We start from the raw sequence: 19046 nt of genomic DNA on the forward strand, positions 1-19046 counted from the left end.
GATGAGAGGGGCAGGGCTCATCCACTCACTGCCTCCCATTGCACATGTGAGATATGGGGTGGGGGGTCACACCCCTGCAGAGGCCCCTCCTCCCTGTTCCTGAGTTAGCAGTAGCTTCTACTCGCCCAGCGACTGTACCTGTAGCCCCTGTTCCACACCAGTTGCTTTTGGTTTGTTTTGAGGCCAGGCCTCAAGTAACTCAGGCTAGCTTGGAACTCTCTAAGTGGCTGAGGAAGACCTCGAACTTCTGACCCTCCTGCTTCTACTCCTGAGTAGTGGGATCAAACACACACAAGCTGTGTGTGCCCAGGCCTGGTTTACCAGTGCTGGGAAGCAAACCCAAGGCAAGCACCCTGCCAACTGAACTCCATGCCTAGCCTGCACCAGCTGTCTGAGTCCACAGACCTCTGTGCCCTTTACTGTGCCTGGCAAGAGCGCTCAGCATAGCCTCATTGCCGTGGCTGCCATCTGTGGCAGGAGGGGATCGGGAGAGAGGAGCGAGGAGAGAAAGAACATTCGCTCGAATAAGAGAGGAAGCAGGCTATGAGCCTCAGAGGCTCAACATCAGCTGACTTTGGGGTTCCCTGAGGTGAGCTCAGCCATCTGCAGAGACAGAACAGACTGAAATCTCTGCCATTCCTTCAGTCTCAGTTCCATACCCAGCACCCCAGACTATGGCATCCCCACAGCCTGAACCTCCGAGGCTCCTAGTCACTGCCTGGGCATACCTTCTCCACCCCTCAGCTCGCCAGTCAAGCCCCTTCCCTTCCTGACTCATGGCCGAGGAAGGCTGCCTGCCGGTGGCCTTTCTGTTAGGAGCTTGGTCATCCCTCAGCTGCTCTGCTTGTTACCACTGGATGATCTTGCTCTAGCCCCTGGCTTCTGCTTCTCCATGACCCGTGGTCACTACGTACAATGGGAGTGGAGCCTGTCAGTACAACACTGACCCAGAGAGTACATAGGGTACCAGCCACAGGGAAGCCAGGTCAAAGAGGCCTGCTGCCTGCCCCAGGCCTGAAGGAGGCAGACTGCTATGGAACAAAGCGGGTTACCCATAATGCAGAAGTCACCGATCTGCTGCTTCCCACTCAGTGATGTGGCAACGGAGACTCGGCACCTGGACCGATCTGTCCAAATGTCTTCTCATAGGTGGCACCAGGCTGATCGCTCAACAACCCTGTCTCACATGTTGGCCCATGAGAGGGTATGTTACCACCTCTCCCTCCCGGGTGCACAGCTTACAGCCACTGGCTACTAGTGGAAGAGGCACCCATGACCCTTCATCTGTCGGCTCTGGTCTGTGTCTCTCCCTGGCAGACAAATCCTGTCTACCCAAGAGAGACTGGCCAAATCATGTAGTGCCCAGGATGCCGGCCCATGCTGTGGCTACAGTGAGAGGTGGGCTCCATCCCGGCACTGCCAGGCTATGGTGGCCCTGGCCATGTCCCTTCCTCTTCCTCACCCTTGCTCTGTTTAGCCATGTTTCCTCTTCTGTGCTGGGCATGGGGACACCATAAGGAACCTGCTCTGGGTTCACTCTGATAGTCCATGCTTTTCATGGGGTCACAGCCTAGGCTCCTGACACAGTCTTGCACTTACTCCGTCTCTCTCCAGCACTGAGGAGAGCAAGCAGGTAGGCAAGTCCCCTGCCCTCGCCATGCCTGGCTGAGCCTCTTACTTCAACTCAGCTGCTGTATCCTTGACTCTACAGCCTGCTTGGGGCTGGTGAATTCAGAGGCTAGCTTCTTTGTTCAGACAAGCAGGAGGGAGGAGAAAAGCTGTTCTCCAGGCAGCAAAGCTTTTAGATAAACACCACAGAGGAATTGGGTTCCTTCAGAGAAGAAACCAGATCCACCGCCTGATAGTGCCTGGGGACAGGAGTGCAGTTCGGTCTGGCGGAGCAGCCAGTACTAAGGCCTCTTTATCCAGCTTAGCACCTGCTGCCGGCCCTGGCAAGCCAGCAGCTCAGGTGACTGGGCCCTGGTCCCAGGCAATGGCCCCATCAGCTTCCAGGCTCCAGGATGGCCAGATCCCACCCCCCTCTCCCTCCTGACATCCCTACCTAGCCTTTCAGGCCTGCGGGAACTGTGATCTGTTTTTCTTGAGGTGACCCCTCTTAAGTCAACCCCCCCCACACACACACAAACACACACTCCTTCCTGCTCAGGTCCCTGGAGTGGCTGTCCCCACTCCCGGAAGACAGTTAATAACTATCTATATACACACACAGACAAACCTTTCTATCCATTCCTCCTGGCCAGGTATGGCCCAATTTTTCTGAGGAAGAAACTGAACCCCGGAAAGGTAATGGGCCTGTCCAGAGCAGCACAGAGATAGCTGAGCCCTGACTCCCTTGGCTCCTGGGCCCATCACTGGGCTTTTGGATGCCTCTGCCTCCCTCCCAGAGAAGCTCACCGGTGTGGTATCATCGTGCGAGCGTTGGTAGCGTTTCCAGCGGCAGCCATAGATGCCGGTGAGGCAGGAAAGGCACAGTTGGGGCTCGTAGTACTGCAGGGGCTGGTGTCTCACCATGCTCGTGCCCGCGGCCCTGGTGCCTGGCCCTCAAGCACCCATGGAGGCCCCTGGCTGGTGCTGAAGGAGAAAGCACAGGTTGTGAGTTAGGGCAAGTGCGAGGAGTTAGTCCTGCAGAAGTCATCCCAACCTATGTCAGGGAGGTTATCTTCTCTGGAAGCCCTTCTGGACATCCTAGGTCCCTGGGACGTATCCCTGACGACCCATCCTCCGACTTCTTCCCCTCTGGTCACACTGATGTCTTCAGTGTTTGTTACTCTTACCTAGTATGGTTCTGTTGTCACTTCCATTGGAAACCTGCATGGCCCCTCTTTCTCCTTCCTTCTCTCTCAGCTTGTTGTCTAACCTAGGCTAGCCCTGGACTTTTGATATTCCTATCCCAGCTCCTTGAGTGCTGGAGTTGATGGCATGCACCATCATACAGGAGTTTGTAAGACTTTTCCAGATGGTCTTCTGTAGACCTGGAGCCCCTCCCCCTGCTCCCCAAGCTCCCTTCCCTGTTCCCAGCTTTATTCTCTCAGCCTCTTCTCTCAGCCTCATTGTTAAATATAATGTATCTGCTTATTTTGTTTGTCTGCCCACCCCACTGTAAGTTCCACGAAGGCGAGTTTTGTCTTTTCAATTCTCTGCTGTCTCCCCCGTAACTGGAACAGAGCCTGGCAATAGCAGACTTTCAAAATAAACATTCTACAAAATCCATTATCATAAACACTGACAGGCACGGAGGGATTGAGACACAGCCAGCACTGGGAAGTGCCACACATGCTCATGTTTCCCTAAAGTGGCATCAAAACCCCCTAAAGTGGCAGACGCCCTGTCCTACAGCCGTCTGACAGGTGAACAAAGCAAGGCTCAGAGAGAGAACAGGCAGAGCTTGGGCGGTAAGCACAGCATGGGAGGGCAGCACAGCGAGGAGGGTCTGCTCCAGCATCCCCAAGCCATCCAGGCCAGGCGGCACTCAGCATAGCAGGAACTGCAGAGACCGAGGACAGTGGAAGGCACCTTGAGGATTTGAATTGCTTCTTCCAAATGCTCCTTGTCAGTTTGGACCCTACTCTGCTTCCCAGGACTCGGCCTCCCAGGGCTGGTTCTGGTCAGATGTGACCAGAGGACCCCAGCATCATTCAGTCTTCAGCCCTGCTCTATGGATGTCACCAGTGTGGTGAATCCGGTGTGTGGATGAGGAGCCTGCTCCGCTCTGTTGCCTAAGACTCAAAGCCATAAGCATCCCAACAGATCCTGAGACAGGCCCCCAACTCATGCTTCCCTTTCACTGTGCTACCAGCATCTGTGGGAAGGAAGCGGCGTCCCGCTTTTTATCAAAGAACACTTTACATCTGTAAAATTCCCAGCATGCACTGTGGTGTTCAGTGTGCATATCTTTAGTGTATCTGAGAAGCTTAGCCCCTAACTACTACTACCCAATACCACAGCATTTCTGCCATGCCAACGACTACCCCAAAGCCTACCAGCAATGGCACCCCCATTCTCCCTCACCCGCCCCTCAGGTTTGGCAGCTGCCATGCCTCTTTCTGTGACTATTGATTCAGTAGTTCTAGAGATTCCCCATCTTGGAATCCCTGGCCTTTTGAACGATGCCGCTTTTATTTAGCAAAATGTCTCCAAGGCTTATCCATGTCATAGCGTGCATCAAAGGTCATTTTCTTCTTTTCTGAGACAAGGTATCATGTAGCCCAGGCTTTCTTGAACTTAATAACTATCCGAGGCTAGCCTTGGACTCCTGACCAGTCTCTCAAGTGCTGGAATTACAGGCGTGAACCACCACTCCCAGCTACGTTTTTAAATATACAGGTAAATAACATTCAATTCTACGGCTGTTTTCCAGCCTATCCATCACACACTGGTTATAGGACACTCTAGGTTATTACCAGTTTTTGCTTGTTTTAATGTGGGCATGTATTTTCATTTCCTTTGGATACAAACTTTGAGGAGAGATTTGTAGATACAGTAACTCTTGTGACTGACATTTGGCACTTCATTGAAATAAATACTAAACTTATTTTTCCAAAGTGGCATTCTCTTTTACATTCCCAGTGCATTGTCTTTGCCCTCTCCATTTTATATATTATAAATCTGAAGTCCAGAAAGACTCAGCCCCTCAGAAAGGTCACTGAGAAAAGCTAAAAATCATACCCAGGCAGTCTGGCTCCATTTATTCTAACCCACGGCTTGGCAACAGTAGCCACTGGCTTGCCAAATCTGACCTGTTTCCTACTTTTTTTTTTTGTACAGCTTGAAATCTAAGAATTTTTTTTTCTTTTTCTTTTTTTTTTTTTTTAACATTTTTAAACCACTGGGGGAATGAACTTAAAACAAGAATATCTTGTGACACATAAAAATTCTATGAAAGTCAAATCCCAGAATCCATAAATAAAGCTTTGCTGAATACAGTCACATTGGCCTCTCTGCACGAACAGCTCGTGGCTGCTTTAACTAGAACTGTAGGCCAACTGGGCTGCTACAGGGGCCACATGGTCCGCAGAGTTCAAAATACTTCCTGTCTGCCTCTCTAGGGGGAGGGAGTGTGCACAGACTCCCTCTGCCCCCCCGCCCCGCTGCCTCTGCTGCCCCCAAGCTGGGGGTATGAGGAGGGAGATGGGGTGGCAGGGGTGTTTAGCCAGGGACAGGAGGACTCAGGGCTGCTTCCTGGAGACAGTGCATGATCGACTCCTCAGAGGCCAGTGTCTAAGTGCAGGTGTCTTGAGGTTCCTATTGCTCTGATAAGACACCGTCACCAAAAGCAGCTTAGGGAGAAAACGGCTTATTCCAGTTCCTGGGCCACACTCCATCATCGAAAGAAGTCAGGGCAGGAATAATTAATCCAAGAGGGAATGATCAGAGCAGTCACAGTCAAACCAAAGCAAAACCAAACTCCAACAGTGTAAACAACTCAGTACCCAACGTCTGGGCACCACTCACTCTCTAAAGGGCCTGGGCAGCAGCACTTCTCCGAGTCTGACATCCACAGAGCACATGGTTTGTCTCCCAGGCTCAGCCTAGTTCTAGTCCACAACTGCGGTTGCCCTAGGTGGTAATCCCATGACCCCAGCTTCTCCAAAATTCTGGGGATGCCAATGTAACTAGGCTGCATTTTCACCAATAACCTCTCCTGGACTCTGTTCCTGGACTCTAATCCTGCTAAATGGTACCAGACCTCAACTTTTCTCCATGGTCCCTTCTTTCTTGGCCCCAAATCCTGGGGCTTTGACTGCAATTGAGGCTGTACCTTCACTAACAGCCTCCCTCCAGGGACGCCAGGCCTGCCACACGGTGCCAAGCCCCAGCTGCTCTCCCTCATGCCTTCAAAACCTGTATCACCTGAAGACTTTTACCCAAGTTCACTTCTCAACACAAAGCACAGGCTGAATGCCACATGGACACACCCACGTGCTCAGTTTTTCAGAGATGGTGGAAATGGAAGCCACAGCCAGGAAGGCAGAGCTCATCCCCAAGGTTACAGTCTCCACTAGCCCATCAGCTACTACATCTGTCCCCACCTCTCAGCAGGGAGGAGGCAACTAGAAAGAAGCCCTGGCCATTGGCTTACTCTGGGGCAGGGCCACTCTAGGCTCAGTCTCTGGGCATGCAAAAGTGGGCCCAGGCTTTGCTTTGGAGACTATGGGGCAGGCTCATGGACTGCTAGGCTGGGGTGGAGGAGGGGCACCGCTTTGCAAAGCCCAGCAGTTAGATCCAGGAGCATGGCCAGGACTCCCTGACCCTTGCCTGCTGGCCTCCGAGTCACCTCACTCTGATCCACACAAGAATGGAAACGAAAGCTCTATCTGAAAAGACAGCAGGGAAGGCGGTGTCCCACCTGGGCCTGGGACTCAGTGATTCTATGTTTGGGCTTCTTCAGGTAAATGTTTATCCTGTCCATGGCTGGAAGATTCCTTCTATTCCCTCTGTGTGTCCCCAACAGGGGTCATCGCATCCCCTCCCAGTTTCAGTAACCAGGTGATCTAAGCCTGTGACCAAGGCCACCTTGTCTCTGCCTCTGATGACAGCCAGTGCTGCCTTTCTGCAGGGGGAATCTCTCAGGCCCTGCAAACCAGCTGTATCACACTGCCTGCTTCTCAGGCCTTCTCGTCATGCTTCCCACCCCCCTAGCCAGGTTTCCTCTCCCTAACTTCCCTGCTGTCAGCTGGCCTGGGCTCAAAACCCCATTAAAGCTAGAGTGCACTTCCACCAGCGCCCTGACCAGGCCCTGCCCTGACGATCCAGCCTGCCCTCTGTCTCATCTGGTTTATTCCTCCTAGCCCTGGTAGTCTCCAGAGAGCATCTCCTGAACCCTGTCTCAGTTAGAGCCCTCTTGGGTCTACTCTAGCCTACAGGTCTTGCCAGTCTCTCTGCTATGTGTGTACTGCTGATGTGTGCCTCCCTCACGTGGCAACTGACTATCCCCATATCCCTCCATCTCCCTAGAGACCAGCACAGAGCAGTGAGAAGAGAATGTTCCAGAAGCTTAGTGGACAGAGGAGAATACAGTTCTGCACACAGAGCTGTGGCTCAGAAACTGGGCAGCTGGTACTTGGGTCGGCTCTCAGAGACAAGGTTCTTTCCACCTGTCCCTCTTCTTCAAGCTGTCTCCTAAGACTGTTCACACCAGCCAAGCACCTGAGAAATGTTCTGCCAAGAGCCTCTGCCAATTCGGGAACAAAAGAGACTTCTCCCCAGCCCAAAGTCCTGTGTTGTCTCAATACCTGACTCAACTTCTATAGCCTCTTGGTCTCATAGGGAATAGCCATGCTTCCATGGAGAAAGTACCTGCTATGGAGCCCCAGCAGGATGGTGGGTATGTGGGTATGCATGACCACCCCCAAGGTCCTCTGTTACCCTAACCTCCCAGAAGGTGCCTGACATATGTCCCCACTCCTCCTCCTCCTATCTATGACAACTAGCTGTCAAGCCAACCAGGCCTCAGACCATAATGTCCAATCTCTTTTCTGAGATGTGAGGGCCTGGGTCTCTGTGTGCTCTCCCTCAGTAGATTTGCTATGTAACTTTGTGAGTCTTTCTCTCTCTCTTTCTCTTTCTCCCCCCCACTCTCTGAGTGTGTGTGTGTGTGTGTGTGTGTGTGTGTGTGCATGTATGATTTTCAGTGCACTGGTGAGGTCAGAGGAAAGCTGGTGGGAGTCAGTTCTCTCCTTTTTACCATGTGGGATGTGATGGTCAAACTCAGATCCTCGGGCTCAGAGGCCAACACCTTTACCCACTAAGCGATCTCACTGGCTCATTTGCCCTGCTTTTTAATGTGGGTTCTGGGGATCAAACTCAGGTCGTTGTGCTTACATGGCAAACACTTTATCTACTGAGCTATCACACACACACACTTCCCCCCTCCCCTTGCTTTTCATTGCAACGAGCACTTTCCTCTGTTGTTTGGCTATCCCCAGTTCTGTGACATTAAAGCAAGGCCAAGAGATGGGGTGGGGGGGAGGGAGGGAGGGAGGGAGAGAGAGAGAGAGAGAGAGAGAGAGAGAGGAGAGAGAGAGAGAGAGGAGAGAGAGAGAGAGAGAGGAGAGAGAGAGAGAGAGAACCAGACAGTGTTGTGCATACTTACAATCCCAGCTCTGGCGGGGTGGAGACGTGCAGAACCCCGTGGCTCCATGGCCAGTCAGTTTAACCTAATTGGTGATTTTCTGGCCAAGTGAGAGACCCTGTCTCAAAACTAGGATGTTGGTACCTAAAAAAGGACACCCACCTACCAACAAGGGAGTAAAACATAGGTGCTTGATACACAAATGAATCTTGAAAATCAACCCTAAATATAGGAAGCCAGTTAAAAAAGATTACGTGTTATGTGACTCTTTATAAGGCTGGCTGAGGCAAACAGACAAACAGTAGATTAATGAACACCAGGGTTAGGAGTGTTAGAGAGGGATGGAGTGTCTGACTGTGGGTCTCGAGCTACTTCTGAAAGTGATGAAAGCGTTCTAGATTAGATAGTGGTAATATTTGTGTGATTATGAATACACAAAAAACACTGAATTGTGCTTTTTAAATAGGCAAGTTGTAGCCAGGTACAGTGGCGTACACCTTTAATTCCAGTGTTCGGGAAGCAGAGGCAGGAGGATCTCTGAGTTTGAGGCCAGCCTGGTCTACAGGGTAAGTTCCAGGACAGCCAGACCTTCATAGTGAAATCTTGTCTCAAATACACAAACAAGCAAGCAAGCAAGAAGCAAGTTGTGCCAGGCACAGTGGCACAGGCCTGTAATTACATCATTTAGAAGACTTCGGCAGGAGGATCACCTGAGTTCAAGGTTGCCCTGGTCTATAAATTTCCAGGCAAAAATAAAACAAGGCTGGACATTCTTAATGCATTTTTTTTTTAACTCCAGCACTTGGGAGCCCAAGGCAAATAGCCTGGTCTACAGATCAAATTCCAGGCCGGCCAGAGATTCATGGTGAGACCCTCTCTCAAACAAACAAACAAACAAACAACACCAAACAATCCAACAACAATAATGAAATAAGACAATTTGTACCTTATATCATAAAACTGATTCCCTTTTGTTTGCCCAGGTCTGAAAATCACAGTAACAGAAGGACAATGGCCTTGGGTTCTTGCTGTACCTGGTCCCCTCCATTTCTGCCCAGGTTGGGATCTCTGGGACACTCCAGTTCTGAGCACTGCCCTATCTCCTCCAAGAAGCTCTTCTGCTCAAATTGACTGAATTATTTCTATGGTTTGCAGCCCAAACTCTTTACTAGGACACAGGTGTTCACTGTGACCCCAGCTCTTAGCAGGTTTTAAGCACTGAGTGAATGTGCCATGGGAACGGCAAGACAGCCCAGGGACAATTTAACTGCTGCTAGTCACAACAACTGTCCATCATGCTGTGACTTGCCTGATGTACGGTACAGCAGGCTCATGGGGATGAGGATTAGTGGGTGTGGTGGGCATCCTGGACACACAGAGATGGTCCCTGTTGGGTGATGTGATGAGGCTGAGAGCTTGCTGGGTACTGTGCTTAGTGCTGCCTATCTCCCAGATAACAACCCTACTGAGGGAGACCATGTTACAAGCTGTGCCTGAGAGAAGTGGGTTAGCGATGGCGCACCACACAGTGGAAGATTACTTAATAATAAAAAGAAAAGAGCATCCTGGGTATGCTGGCAGAAGGCTGCCTGTAATCCCAGCCCTGGAGAGCTACACAGTGAGACTCTGTCTCCAAGAAAGAACTAGCAAGCCACAGAAGGACAAGAGGAAACTTGGAAGCATAGTGGTGGGTGACAGAAGGCTTCTCTCTGAGACAACAGAAAGATCAGTACTCACCCCGGGGCTAAGGGGAAGGAAGAACCAGGTGGAACACAAGGATATTAGAGCAGCCACCCTATTCTATATGACCCAGGAATACCCCATCTGTCAAACCCCAGAGGCTGGACCAAGCAAATCCTCACTCTGGTCAGAAACAATGTAGTGACACTCACTTATCAACTGTCCCAAATTGCCACAGTAACATAAAATATACAAAATAGGGAGTGTGAGGAGAGGAGGGCAGAGGAAAGGTGTCTGGGAACTAAGCTTTACAACCAACTTCTCTAAAGGCTAGAATAGATATTTAAAAGTCTATTAATCACACACACATACACACATGCACACACGCACACACACACGCTCGCGCACACACAGACACACACAGTCGATCAAGCTCACACAGATAATCTCAGAAGAGTCCATTTGAAATCAATGGTACGAAATACAATTCAGGCTACATTTGCAGTAGCCCCCAGATCCAGGCTACCTCTGCAGTAGCCCCAGGGTGGGCCAGTCCTCAGTCTAGTCCTGTCTACATCCTTGTCACCACAGAAGACAGCAGCCTGTGCCTCCCAGTGCAGAGCACTGTGTTTTGGTTGGCATCAGGGACGCCCAGGCCAGGAACTGGAAGAGGAAACCTTCAAGGGTGCCAGGGCTGGGGGTAGGGCCTGGCCTTCTCTATGGGCTGCCAGGCCCCAGGGAAGGAAGGACACACTGGGAAACATCTCCTCCTTGGTCTTGGCTGCATCTACTGCAGCTCAACCCCAGCCAGGCCCAGCACTGGTGGTCTGTGGTTAAGCTTGGCCACCTCCGTTTTCTGTGTGACCACATCTCTATCCTTGCATTCTTACTGAGATAGTAGGGCAGAGACTCTCAGTCTCCAGAGGCTTCTTCAGCACTCAATTCCTAACCCTCCTTAGTTACCAGCTTTCTTTTTATCCTGGGGCAAACCAGAGCTGTGGCAGCTCAGGGAGGACAGGACATCACACAACCCTTCCTGTGAATGAAGGAAGAGCCTCTCTATTCTCTAGGCTAGCGTTGAACATGAAGAACCTGTAAGTTCTACACGCCTGGAGGCTTTGAAAAGCCCAACCACAGCAATGTGACGCTAACTATGCCTACCAGCCTTGCCCTCCACCTGAGGCGGCCCTAGGTTTCCACGGCCTGGCTTCATCAGATGGCCTCCATAGAGAGCTGTCACCATCTTCCTGTGTGATCTTGGGAAAGATGCTCAGCCTCTCTGGATCTCAGAGACAGCCCTAAATTGTGGTGAATGAATAGTGAAGTAACTAGACCTAGGGCAGGAAAGAAATCTAGGTCCCCAGGCAGCGGGAGAACCTGGCAGGCAGACAGAAGCACGTGGGAGACCTTTCAGGTTTAAAACAAACAAACAAAAGGCCAGGTAGGCTTCACCCCATCACATCTGCTCTCTGTTTGGGGAGAAGTATCTGAGTGGGGGAGGGCTGCAAGCCAGAGCCCTCAAAGAACTAATCATGCCATAATTAGGGTCATTAAGAATCTTCTGCATGATAATGCTAGGGCCTCTTGTTTACCCAACTCTGTCACAGGAGACTGCTGGCTCTTCTTCTGGGAAAGAACTGGAGGCCAAGGAAGGCCAGGTCTTCCCAAAAGTGTGCCTCTTCAGGGGGAGGAAGGCCAGGCCTTCCTATACATGTGTGCCTCCAGGTCAAGGAAGGCCAGGGCTTCCGATACGTGTGCGCCTCCAGGTGATCCAGTTTTCCCAGTTCCCCAGGCATTCTTTTCTCCTGCCCCTTTTGTCACAGATAAGGGTGGCTTTCTCCGGAGGCCTCAGCCTGTCCTGCCCTCAGGTTCTGAGCTCTGTCACTGGAATTTTAAAGGCTTCCACTGAGGTCAGGGGTGACTTCTAGACAGCTAAAGGTTCATCTCTATGGTCCTCCTTCCCTCAAGATGGCCTCAATGTAGCAAATGCAGTTCACAAAGAGCTTCCATGCCTGTCATCCTGGTGAGGTGTCTCACCGACTTCCCAGGTCTTATCACGATCTTAATTTCACAAACATCATCAGTGAGAGGAACAGGAAGCTACCTGAGACCTCAGATGTTTGGAATCACAGATTCTGAGCTTTGGCATTGGGCAGAGCTCTCCTGTTTCCTTCCCTCCAGTGTATCAACTGGGAAGTCTCCATCTCCGCCTCCTCCTGCACCAGGCAGGAGGCAAGTCACTGACCACTTTATCACCTCTGTGCCCTGCCTCTCTCCCCAGCTCCCATCCACAGTAACACTCGGGCCTGTGCAAGCCCTGGGCTGAGCCACCCTGTCCCCAAGCCTCTGCCTCAGCCTTTGGGCTCACAAGGACTGGCCAAACCCTGGAGAGCCATTACTGACCTCAGGACTTGGTCATCAGCTACTTCTGTCCAGATCCCGGCCTCTTGTGGCCACTTATCTGAAGCCCCAAGTATCTGCCACCCTGAACCCCATGATAGGGACACAAGACCACAGACCTTTTCCTGCCAAGGAGTCACTGTATGGGGGACCTGGTGTCACACACTGGGTCAGGCATCAAGCAGACGCATTTTCCAATGGGAAAAACTGGTTAAATGTGTAACACAAGAGAAAAATAAAAACCAATCTGTTTTTAAAATCAGTGGCCCACATGCATAATGTCAGCTCAGGCAGGATAGAGTTCAAGTCCAGCCTGGGCTACACAACAAGATTCTGTCTCTAAATAAATAAACCAACCACACAGCTACAGAGCTATTCCTAAATCTAAGCTGAATTCTGCCTTTGAGTAATAATAATTAGTTGTTTCCCAACTTATAGGAAAATAATTACATTGCAAAAAAAAACCCAAAACAAAAACAAAAGCAAAAACAAAAACAAACAAACAAACAAACAAACAAAAACTCAAATTAGGCACTTTTCTCCTGCAATTTTTTCTTAAGCTTCTGGTATCAGCAGGTTTGCATGCTTCTATACCAGGTCTGGTGAGGGTGACCTCAGGCTGTGCACGGGTCCTCTTCCTCTGAGGTCCCCTCCCCCATCATCTCCTCCCTGCTCCTCCCCCTCCCACCCTCCTCCCATTGTTACTGTCCCTCTTTCCCACAGCATTCTGCAAAGAGAAGCAGTCTCACTCGGCCTAGGCATGTCTCAGAACATGAGGCCTAAACCTGTCTTCACCTTGTTCAAAGGTCCAACGCTCTTTTTGGGGAACATCTTTTAGTGAAAGCCTTAACTGGCTGTTGAGGAAGAAATTCCCAGGAGTCAGCGGGCCCCCCTCAGGGCTCAGGGCAGTTCTATGGTTCAAGCCTCCAGTCCCACCATTTGCCACTTCATTCCCTTGAGGGAAGCACAGCCTTCTCTGGGCACTCTGTCCAGATGAATCCTCTCTGAAGCTGTGAGCCCATTAAAAGCCTCAAAGTGGGGTTCAGAGGGGCAGCTAATATGAGCCATAGAGAGTCCGTGCACAGCGGCTGGAGATGAGCCTACACTGCTTAGGTTCAAAACCCAGATTTCCCACTTAGCTAACTGGGCAAGTGACCTAATACTTCAGCTTCCTGATTTATAGCATGGGGATAATGGCATCAACCTCGTGGGCTGTTACAAGGATTAAATGAGTTACTACATCAGACAAGACCTAGAATGCAGACCCCATACACGGCAAGAAGCCCCTTTTCTTGACACTGTACTTACCTTATCTATAATAGGACTACCATCCTGTTTCTCCTGATTCTCTTCTTCCCCCAGGGAGAAGCAAACATTGTTTCAGAAGCGGACAGGGGCAGTTCTCTGTAGCCTGCTTCCACTTCCTTTCCCTCACCCCACTTCCTCCCATTCTCCTTTCTTTACCTGATAGCAGGTCCAGGCGGCTATGGGCTGCACTCCAGGGGTGTCCCGTCCACAGAGTGATGTCACTTCAGTCGAAGAGCTGAGGAGACAAGGCAACGAACTCACCTCCAGCTCCCACCCAGGATCTTCCCTCCACACCTAGCTCTAGTGAGGCATGCCCTGGTACTGCCCCCCACTAATGCTGCCCACCCCATGCTGGAGGTGGACCCACTGATGGGTAGGTAACCCCTAGTCCCAGGTGAATTAGGGAAGCTATAAAGTTGGTAGCCGACCAAATCCTGGGCCCTGAGACACATGGTCCCACTTCCATCCCTGCAGGCCAAACCCAGAGAACCTGCTCCTTGAACACCCATGCCCCTTGCCAGGCCCCCAAGAGAAGAGGCTGCAGGTGCAGCTATGCTGGGATGCAGCTCTTCATGCTTCCTCAGGAGCTGTGGGACCAGCTGTTCTCTCAAGGAAGCTGCCAGGGGAGGGCTAGTGGGATCTGGGGCACCACAATTATGTGCCTGGTTCTGACTCATGCACTGCCTCCTTAGCAGCTCTCACAGTCAGCGGGACAGCCCACCACCACCCACCACCCAGCAGCTATGAGGAGGGTACAGGAAGGGGCCTCAGGCCAGCATTTCAGGCTTTAGAGGACATGGATTGCCACCTTGCCCACTCAGGGACACCAAGCCTGGCAGGGCCAGGGCCTTCCTGTGTCACAAAGGGCAGCAATGGCTCAGGCCTGAGCCCTGTCAGTTTGACAGCTCTTCCCAACCCACTCAGCTCTTGGAGCCAGCATGAAGTACACAGTCAGCCAGCCTCAGAGTGGGCAGGCGGGGTTGGGTCCAGAGACAGCATCTAGACACAGAAACAAACAACCCCCCCAAACCCCCAATTCAGTCCTCGGGATGTGACGCACTTTATAGTTTACAAAGCACTCTTATTGACACAGGCCTGTTAATGCAAGCCTGTAAACCTAGCTAGTCAGGAAACCAAGGCAAAAGGATCAAAAAGTTCAAGGCCTTGGGCTTACAGAATGACTCAAGGCCAGTCGGAACAACTTAGTGAGATATCTCAAATATTTTACAAGTTAAAAGAAGGTTGGGGGTTACAGCACTCACCAAGGCCCTGGGGCCAAGTGCCCCCTACTCCAGAAAAAAAAAATAGACCAAATAAAACCACTTATTTCCTTTATCTACCTCAGGGATGGATCCTCAGGCTTGAGGCAGAGGGATGTAAACAGAACAGGGTGGCTCAGACTTGAGAGTGCCAGGGTCTACTGTGGGGGCCTGCTGTGAGCTGCGGTTGGCCTCAGTATGTCTGGTTTGGGCCTGGGGTTCTACATGTCCATGACACTAATGAAGCCTGCCCACTAGCCTGTGTATGGCAGTAACTAGCTGCCATGTGTAAAGCACCCAAGTGAGACTTAAAACAGAGATTCTGGGGGCTGGAAAGCTCAGTGGGTAAAGGCACCTACTACTGAGCCTGCTAACCTGAGTTTGATCTTGGGGACATTCAGAGTAGGAGAGAACTGACTCCACAAGTTGTCCTCCTACCTACCTACCTACACATACACACACACACATCATACACATACCACACACACCACACATATGCACACACACACATTAAAATGCAACAAAATTTTCTAAAAAAAAAATAAAGCATAGGCCCTAGGAAGTGGGCACACCCAGCAAGGTGGCAAACTTCAAATTAACCCCAAAATACTTCCCCCACCCTTTTTTTTCAATCTACTGAGACAGAGTCTTATGCAATGGCCCAAAACTTGAAGCAATCCTTCTGCCTCAGCCTCTTGAGGGTTAGGATTATAGCAGAAAGTCAACCAGATGTCTATTTTCATTTCTCCTTTAATAGTTTTTCCACTGTGTAGTTTTGCTGTGTGTAGTTTTTAAATTTTTCTCATGAATGTGTGTGTGTGTGTGTGTGTGTAACATACGTGTGCATGGGTCTTCATGTATGTAGGCCAGTTTGGCTAGCTAGCTTGTTCCAGGGTTTCTTCATCCCTGCCTCCTGAGCCCTAGAACTACAGTCAGGCCTCCATGCGTGGCAGCCAGGTTCACATGGGTCCCGGGGATTCAAACTCCAAGCCTGATTTTACTCCACACTTTACTGTTTAGAGACTGGGTCTCACACAGCTCAGCTGACCTCAAGCTCCCTACTGAGTTCCAGATGATCCTGCACTTCTGGTCCTCCTGCCTCTAACTGTCAAGTGCTCGCTCTGATGGCCTGTGTGTGCCACCACTCACAGTGATACAGTGCTAGGATTCGAACCCAGGACTTTGTGCATGCTAGGAAAGCACTCTACCAACTGAGCCCCACAATCCACGATCTCTTGGGATAAACCCTTCAGTACTGAGTTGTATAAAACATCATTGTCAGCAGAAGACATTGGACACACTTGGGTGTGGAGGCACAGAGAAGGGGCAGGGCACCCATGTAGTCACCAGAAAGTTGTTGTTAGAGATCCAAGCATGGAAAAGAAAGTGTGATGGACCCTCACGGAGGTGTCTCAGCTGTCTTATAAACTCCACCTGGGCTCGTGGCTACCATGGAAAGCAGATGAGAGATGACTGGATTCAGAGGCTGTCTACTCTGATCTCACTGCAGCCTGTGCCCACCAGGCAGACCAAGACAGAACAGTCTTGCACCTGAAGTAAACCAAGATAGTCTATTTCCCCGCTCTGACTGAGCCATTGGCTTAGTCTCTGGTCAGCAGGTATGGGGCCAGGCTAAGGGTGACATGCCCAGGCCTGGCCCCAGCCCCACCTTCACTTCCCAGCACAAGGACAGTGAGAGCCAGTGAGTCACTTGAAGGAAGTTCTGAGCCTCAAACAGGAAGTGGCTCTTCAGTCCAAAACCCCTCCAGAACAAAAGCAGTGGGGGAGGCTGATGGCTGAAGGGGAACAGGTGGGACCCAGCAACACCTGCTAAGACTTCACTCAAGCTTCTCCTCCCTCACCAACACCACTCAACAGGCCCCTGACAAACCTGAAGAACCAAAGGGGTGTCTCTGCCTAGATGCCTGTCCATTGTCTGCTGAGAGAAATACATGCTGCTACTGCTGGTGTGTGTGCCTGTATGTGTGTGAGTGTGTGCTCACAGGTGTGTGTGTCTGTGTATGTGTCTGTATGTGTTCTCATGTGTGCTCATGTGTGCATGTATATGTGTGTATGCGAGTGTGTGTCTGTGTATGTGTGTATCTGTGTATGTGTCTGTGTCTCTGTGTGTGCTCATGTGTACATGTCTGTGTGTGTTTTCTTCTGGTTGCATTTTATTCATGTGGTGGAGAAGTACTTGGTACTGGAGAAACATCTTATAATATTTAACTTTTTGTTTGTTTGGTTGGTTTTTTTTGTTTTTGAGACAGGGTTTCTCTGTGCAGCCCTGGCTGTCCTGGAACTCACTCTGTAGACCAGGCTAGCCTCGAACTCTCGAACTCAGAAATCCGCCTGCCTCTGCCTCCCAAGTGCTGGGATTAAAGGCGTGCGCCACCACCGCCCGGCAACAATTTTCATTGTGCTCATACAACAGAGAATGAGATCCTCACTCTTTAGAAGAAATATATATTTATTTTACGTATTTAGTTTGTGTGTGCAACAGTGTAAATGCAGTAGTCAGAGGACAACTTGTGGGTATCAATTCTCCTTCCCCACCTTGTGGGTTCCCGGGATTATAACTAGGCACCACCACACTTGTCTATTTAGTTAGTTTTAGGAGTGCTAGGTATTAACCTGGGGTCTTGCGCTTGCTAGGCAAGCAATCTCCCCCTGAGATATATCCCCATCCTGTATTTTTTTTTTAAGTCAGGGGCTTGCTCTGAACAGTTGGCTTAGTCTCTGGTTACCCGGTGTGGGGCCAGGCTAAGGGTGACATGACACAGACACATGCACATGCGAGCACACACTCACACACACACAGTGAGCACACACTCACACACACACACACACACACACACCAGTAGTAGCAGCATGTATTTACCCAGGTGTTCATTGGGCATGTGATCTTGGTCTTCAGCCTCTTATGGAGTTGAGCTTGCAGGAACTAGCCAAGCTAGGGAATCTAATTTTATAATCTTGTACTAATTAGGACGTAGGTGGTTTAATTATAATAAATGTATAACAACAACTTCTGCAAAGATAAAATAAAATCTCCTGTATTCGCATTCACCCTAGTTTACATTTTTGACAGAAATATCAAAAATTATCAAACTTCACATACTGTGTATGTGAATGTGGCACTGGTAGTCGAGACCAAAGCTGTGTAAAACGTGACAAACTAGTGCTCTGCCACAGTGCCACACCCCCAGGCTCAGACTCTGTTGCCTTTGCAAGATACCTGCACCTTGTTTTTAACCCTTTAAATCACTGCTGCCAATAGAACACAAATACCATAGAAACCCGTGCTGAAGTGAAGAGTAGTGTTTTCTGAAACAAATAGAAGAGCTCTCAGCCCTCACCTTAGCCTCAGCAGGCGTCAGCAAAACAAGGAAACACTCTCTCTGAGGGAGGTCTGGTTCAGTGGGTAAAGCACTTGCTTTGCAAGTGTGAGGATCTGAGTTCAATCCCCAGGACCTACATAAAGCCAGGCCTGGTAACAGGCATCTGTAATCATGGCTCTCTTGCAGTGAGGTGGGGGGTGGGGGTGGGGTCGAGAGAATCCCCAGAGGCTCACAGGCCAGCTGTGCTGGTTGGACAAGAGTGAACTACAAAAACAGACAAAAAGACATTGTCTCAAGCAAGACACTGCTCGAAGTTGAGGACCAATATCCACGGTGTCCCCAGACCGCTGTGCATGCGTGCATTCTCACGTGTGCGCGCACGCATACACACACACACACAGACATGCACAAATGCACGCATGCACACACACATTGAAAATAAGTGAAAATAGACACTCAATATTTTGACACCATACGTCATGAAACTGTCACTTTACACATGTAGTTCTGTTCCTATAAGGAAGACATGCTTGCCACGAAAAGGGATCCTACTGGCAGTAGGTGATGCTGCCGCAGGCAAGCCTCAATGGTTCACTACAAATCGAGTGGCTGATATTACCAGAGCATTCCTGAGTGTCCCGAGAACTCACAGCACAGAGAGGAGGAGCCTGTGTTAATGAAGGAGAAGGCTTTTGTGAAGCAGGAGGTGCCCTGAGGGGAGGGAGCCAGAGGTCTTCTTGCGGGGGAGGTGGACAAGTCTCCCCCATCCTCAGCTCCTGCCTAGCAGAGGGCTAGACCCTCCCATGTGGGATAGACCACCAACGTGGGAATCTGCAGGCTTACTCCCCTGGGTACTCCAGCACAGCTCCTCCCACTGGTGTTAGTTGTTTCCTCTTTGAGGCCACCACCCTAGGTCCAAACACACACACACACACACACACACACACACACACACACACACACACA

General features: G+C 50.5%; 1 protein-coding gene across 2 annotated transcripts in view; it reads right to left on the minus strand.

The window, feature by feature from the left end:
• The window catches only part of Gdpd5 (glycerophosphodiester phosphodiesterase domain containing 5), a 77335-nt gene that overhangs the window by 34013 nt on the left and 24276 nt on the right, over positions 1–19046 (minus strand). The window contains exons 2-3 of one of the 2 annotated variants that reach the window (XM_028770723.1): positions 13637–13715; positions 2416–2592 (exon numbers count right to left, since the gene is read on the minus strand). In XM_028770723.1, the coding sequence (XP_028626556.1) occupies positions 2416–2532 (117 nt within the window). In that variant the 5' untranslated portion in view covers positions 2533–2592; positions 13637–13715. The remainder of the gene's footprint in view (positions 1–2415; positions 2593–13636; positions 13716–19046) is intronic. The other variant, XM_028770724.1, reaches the window with a different exon arrangement.

The sequence above is a fragment of the Grammomys surdaster genome, unplaced genomic scaffold, assembly GCF_004785775.1.
Source record: "Grammomys surdaster isolate TR1022 unplaced genomic scaffold, NIH_TR_1.0 203, whole genome shotgun sequence".
Lineage (NCBI taxonomy): Eukaryota > Metazoa > Chordata > Mammalia > Rodentia > Muridae > Grammomys > Grammomys surdaster.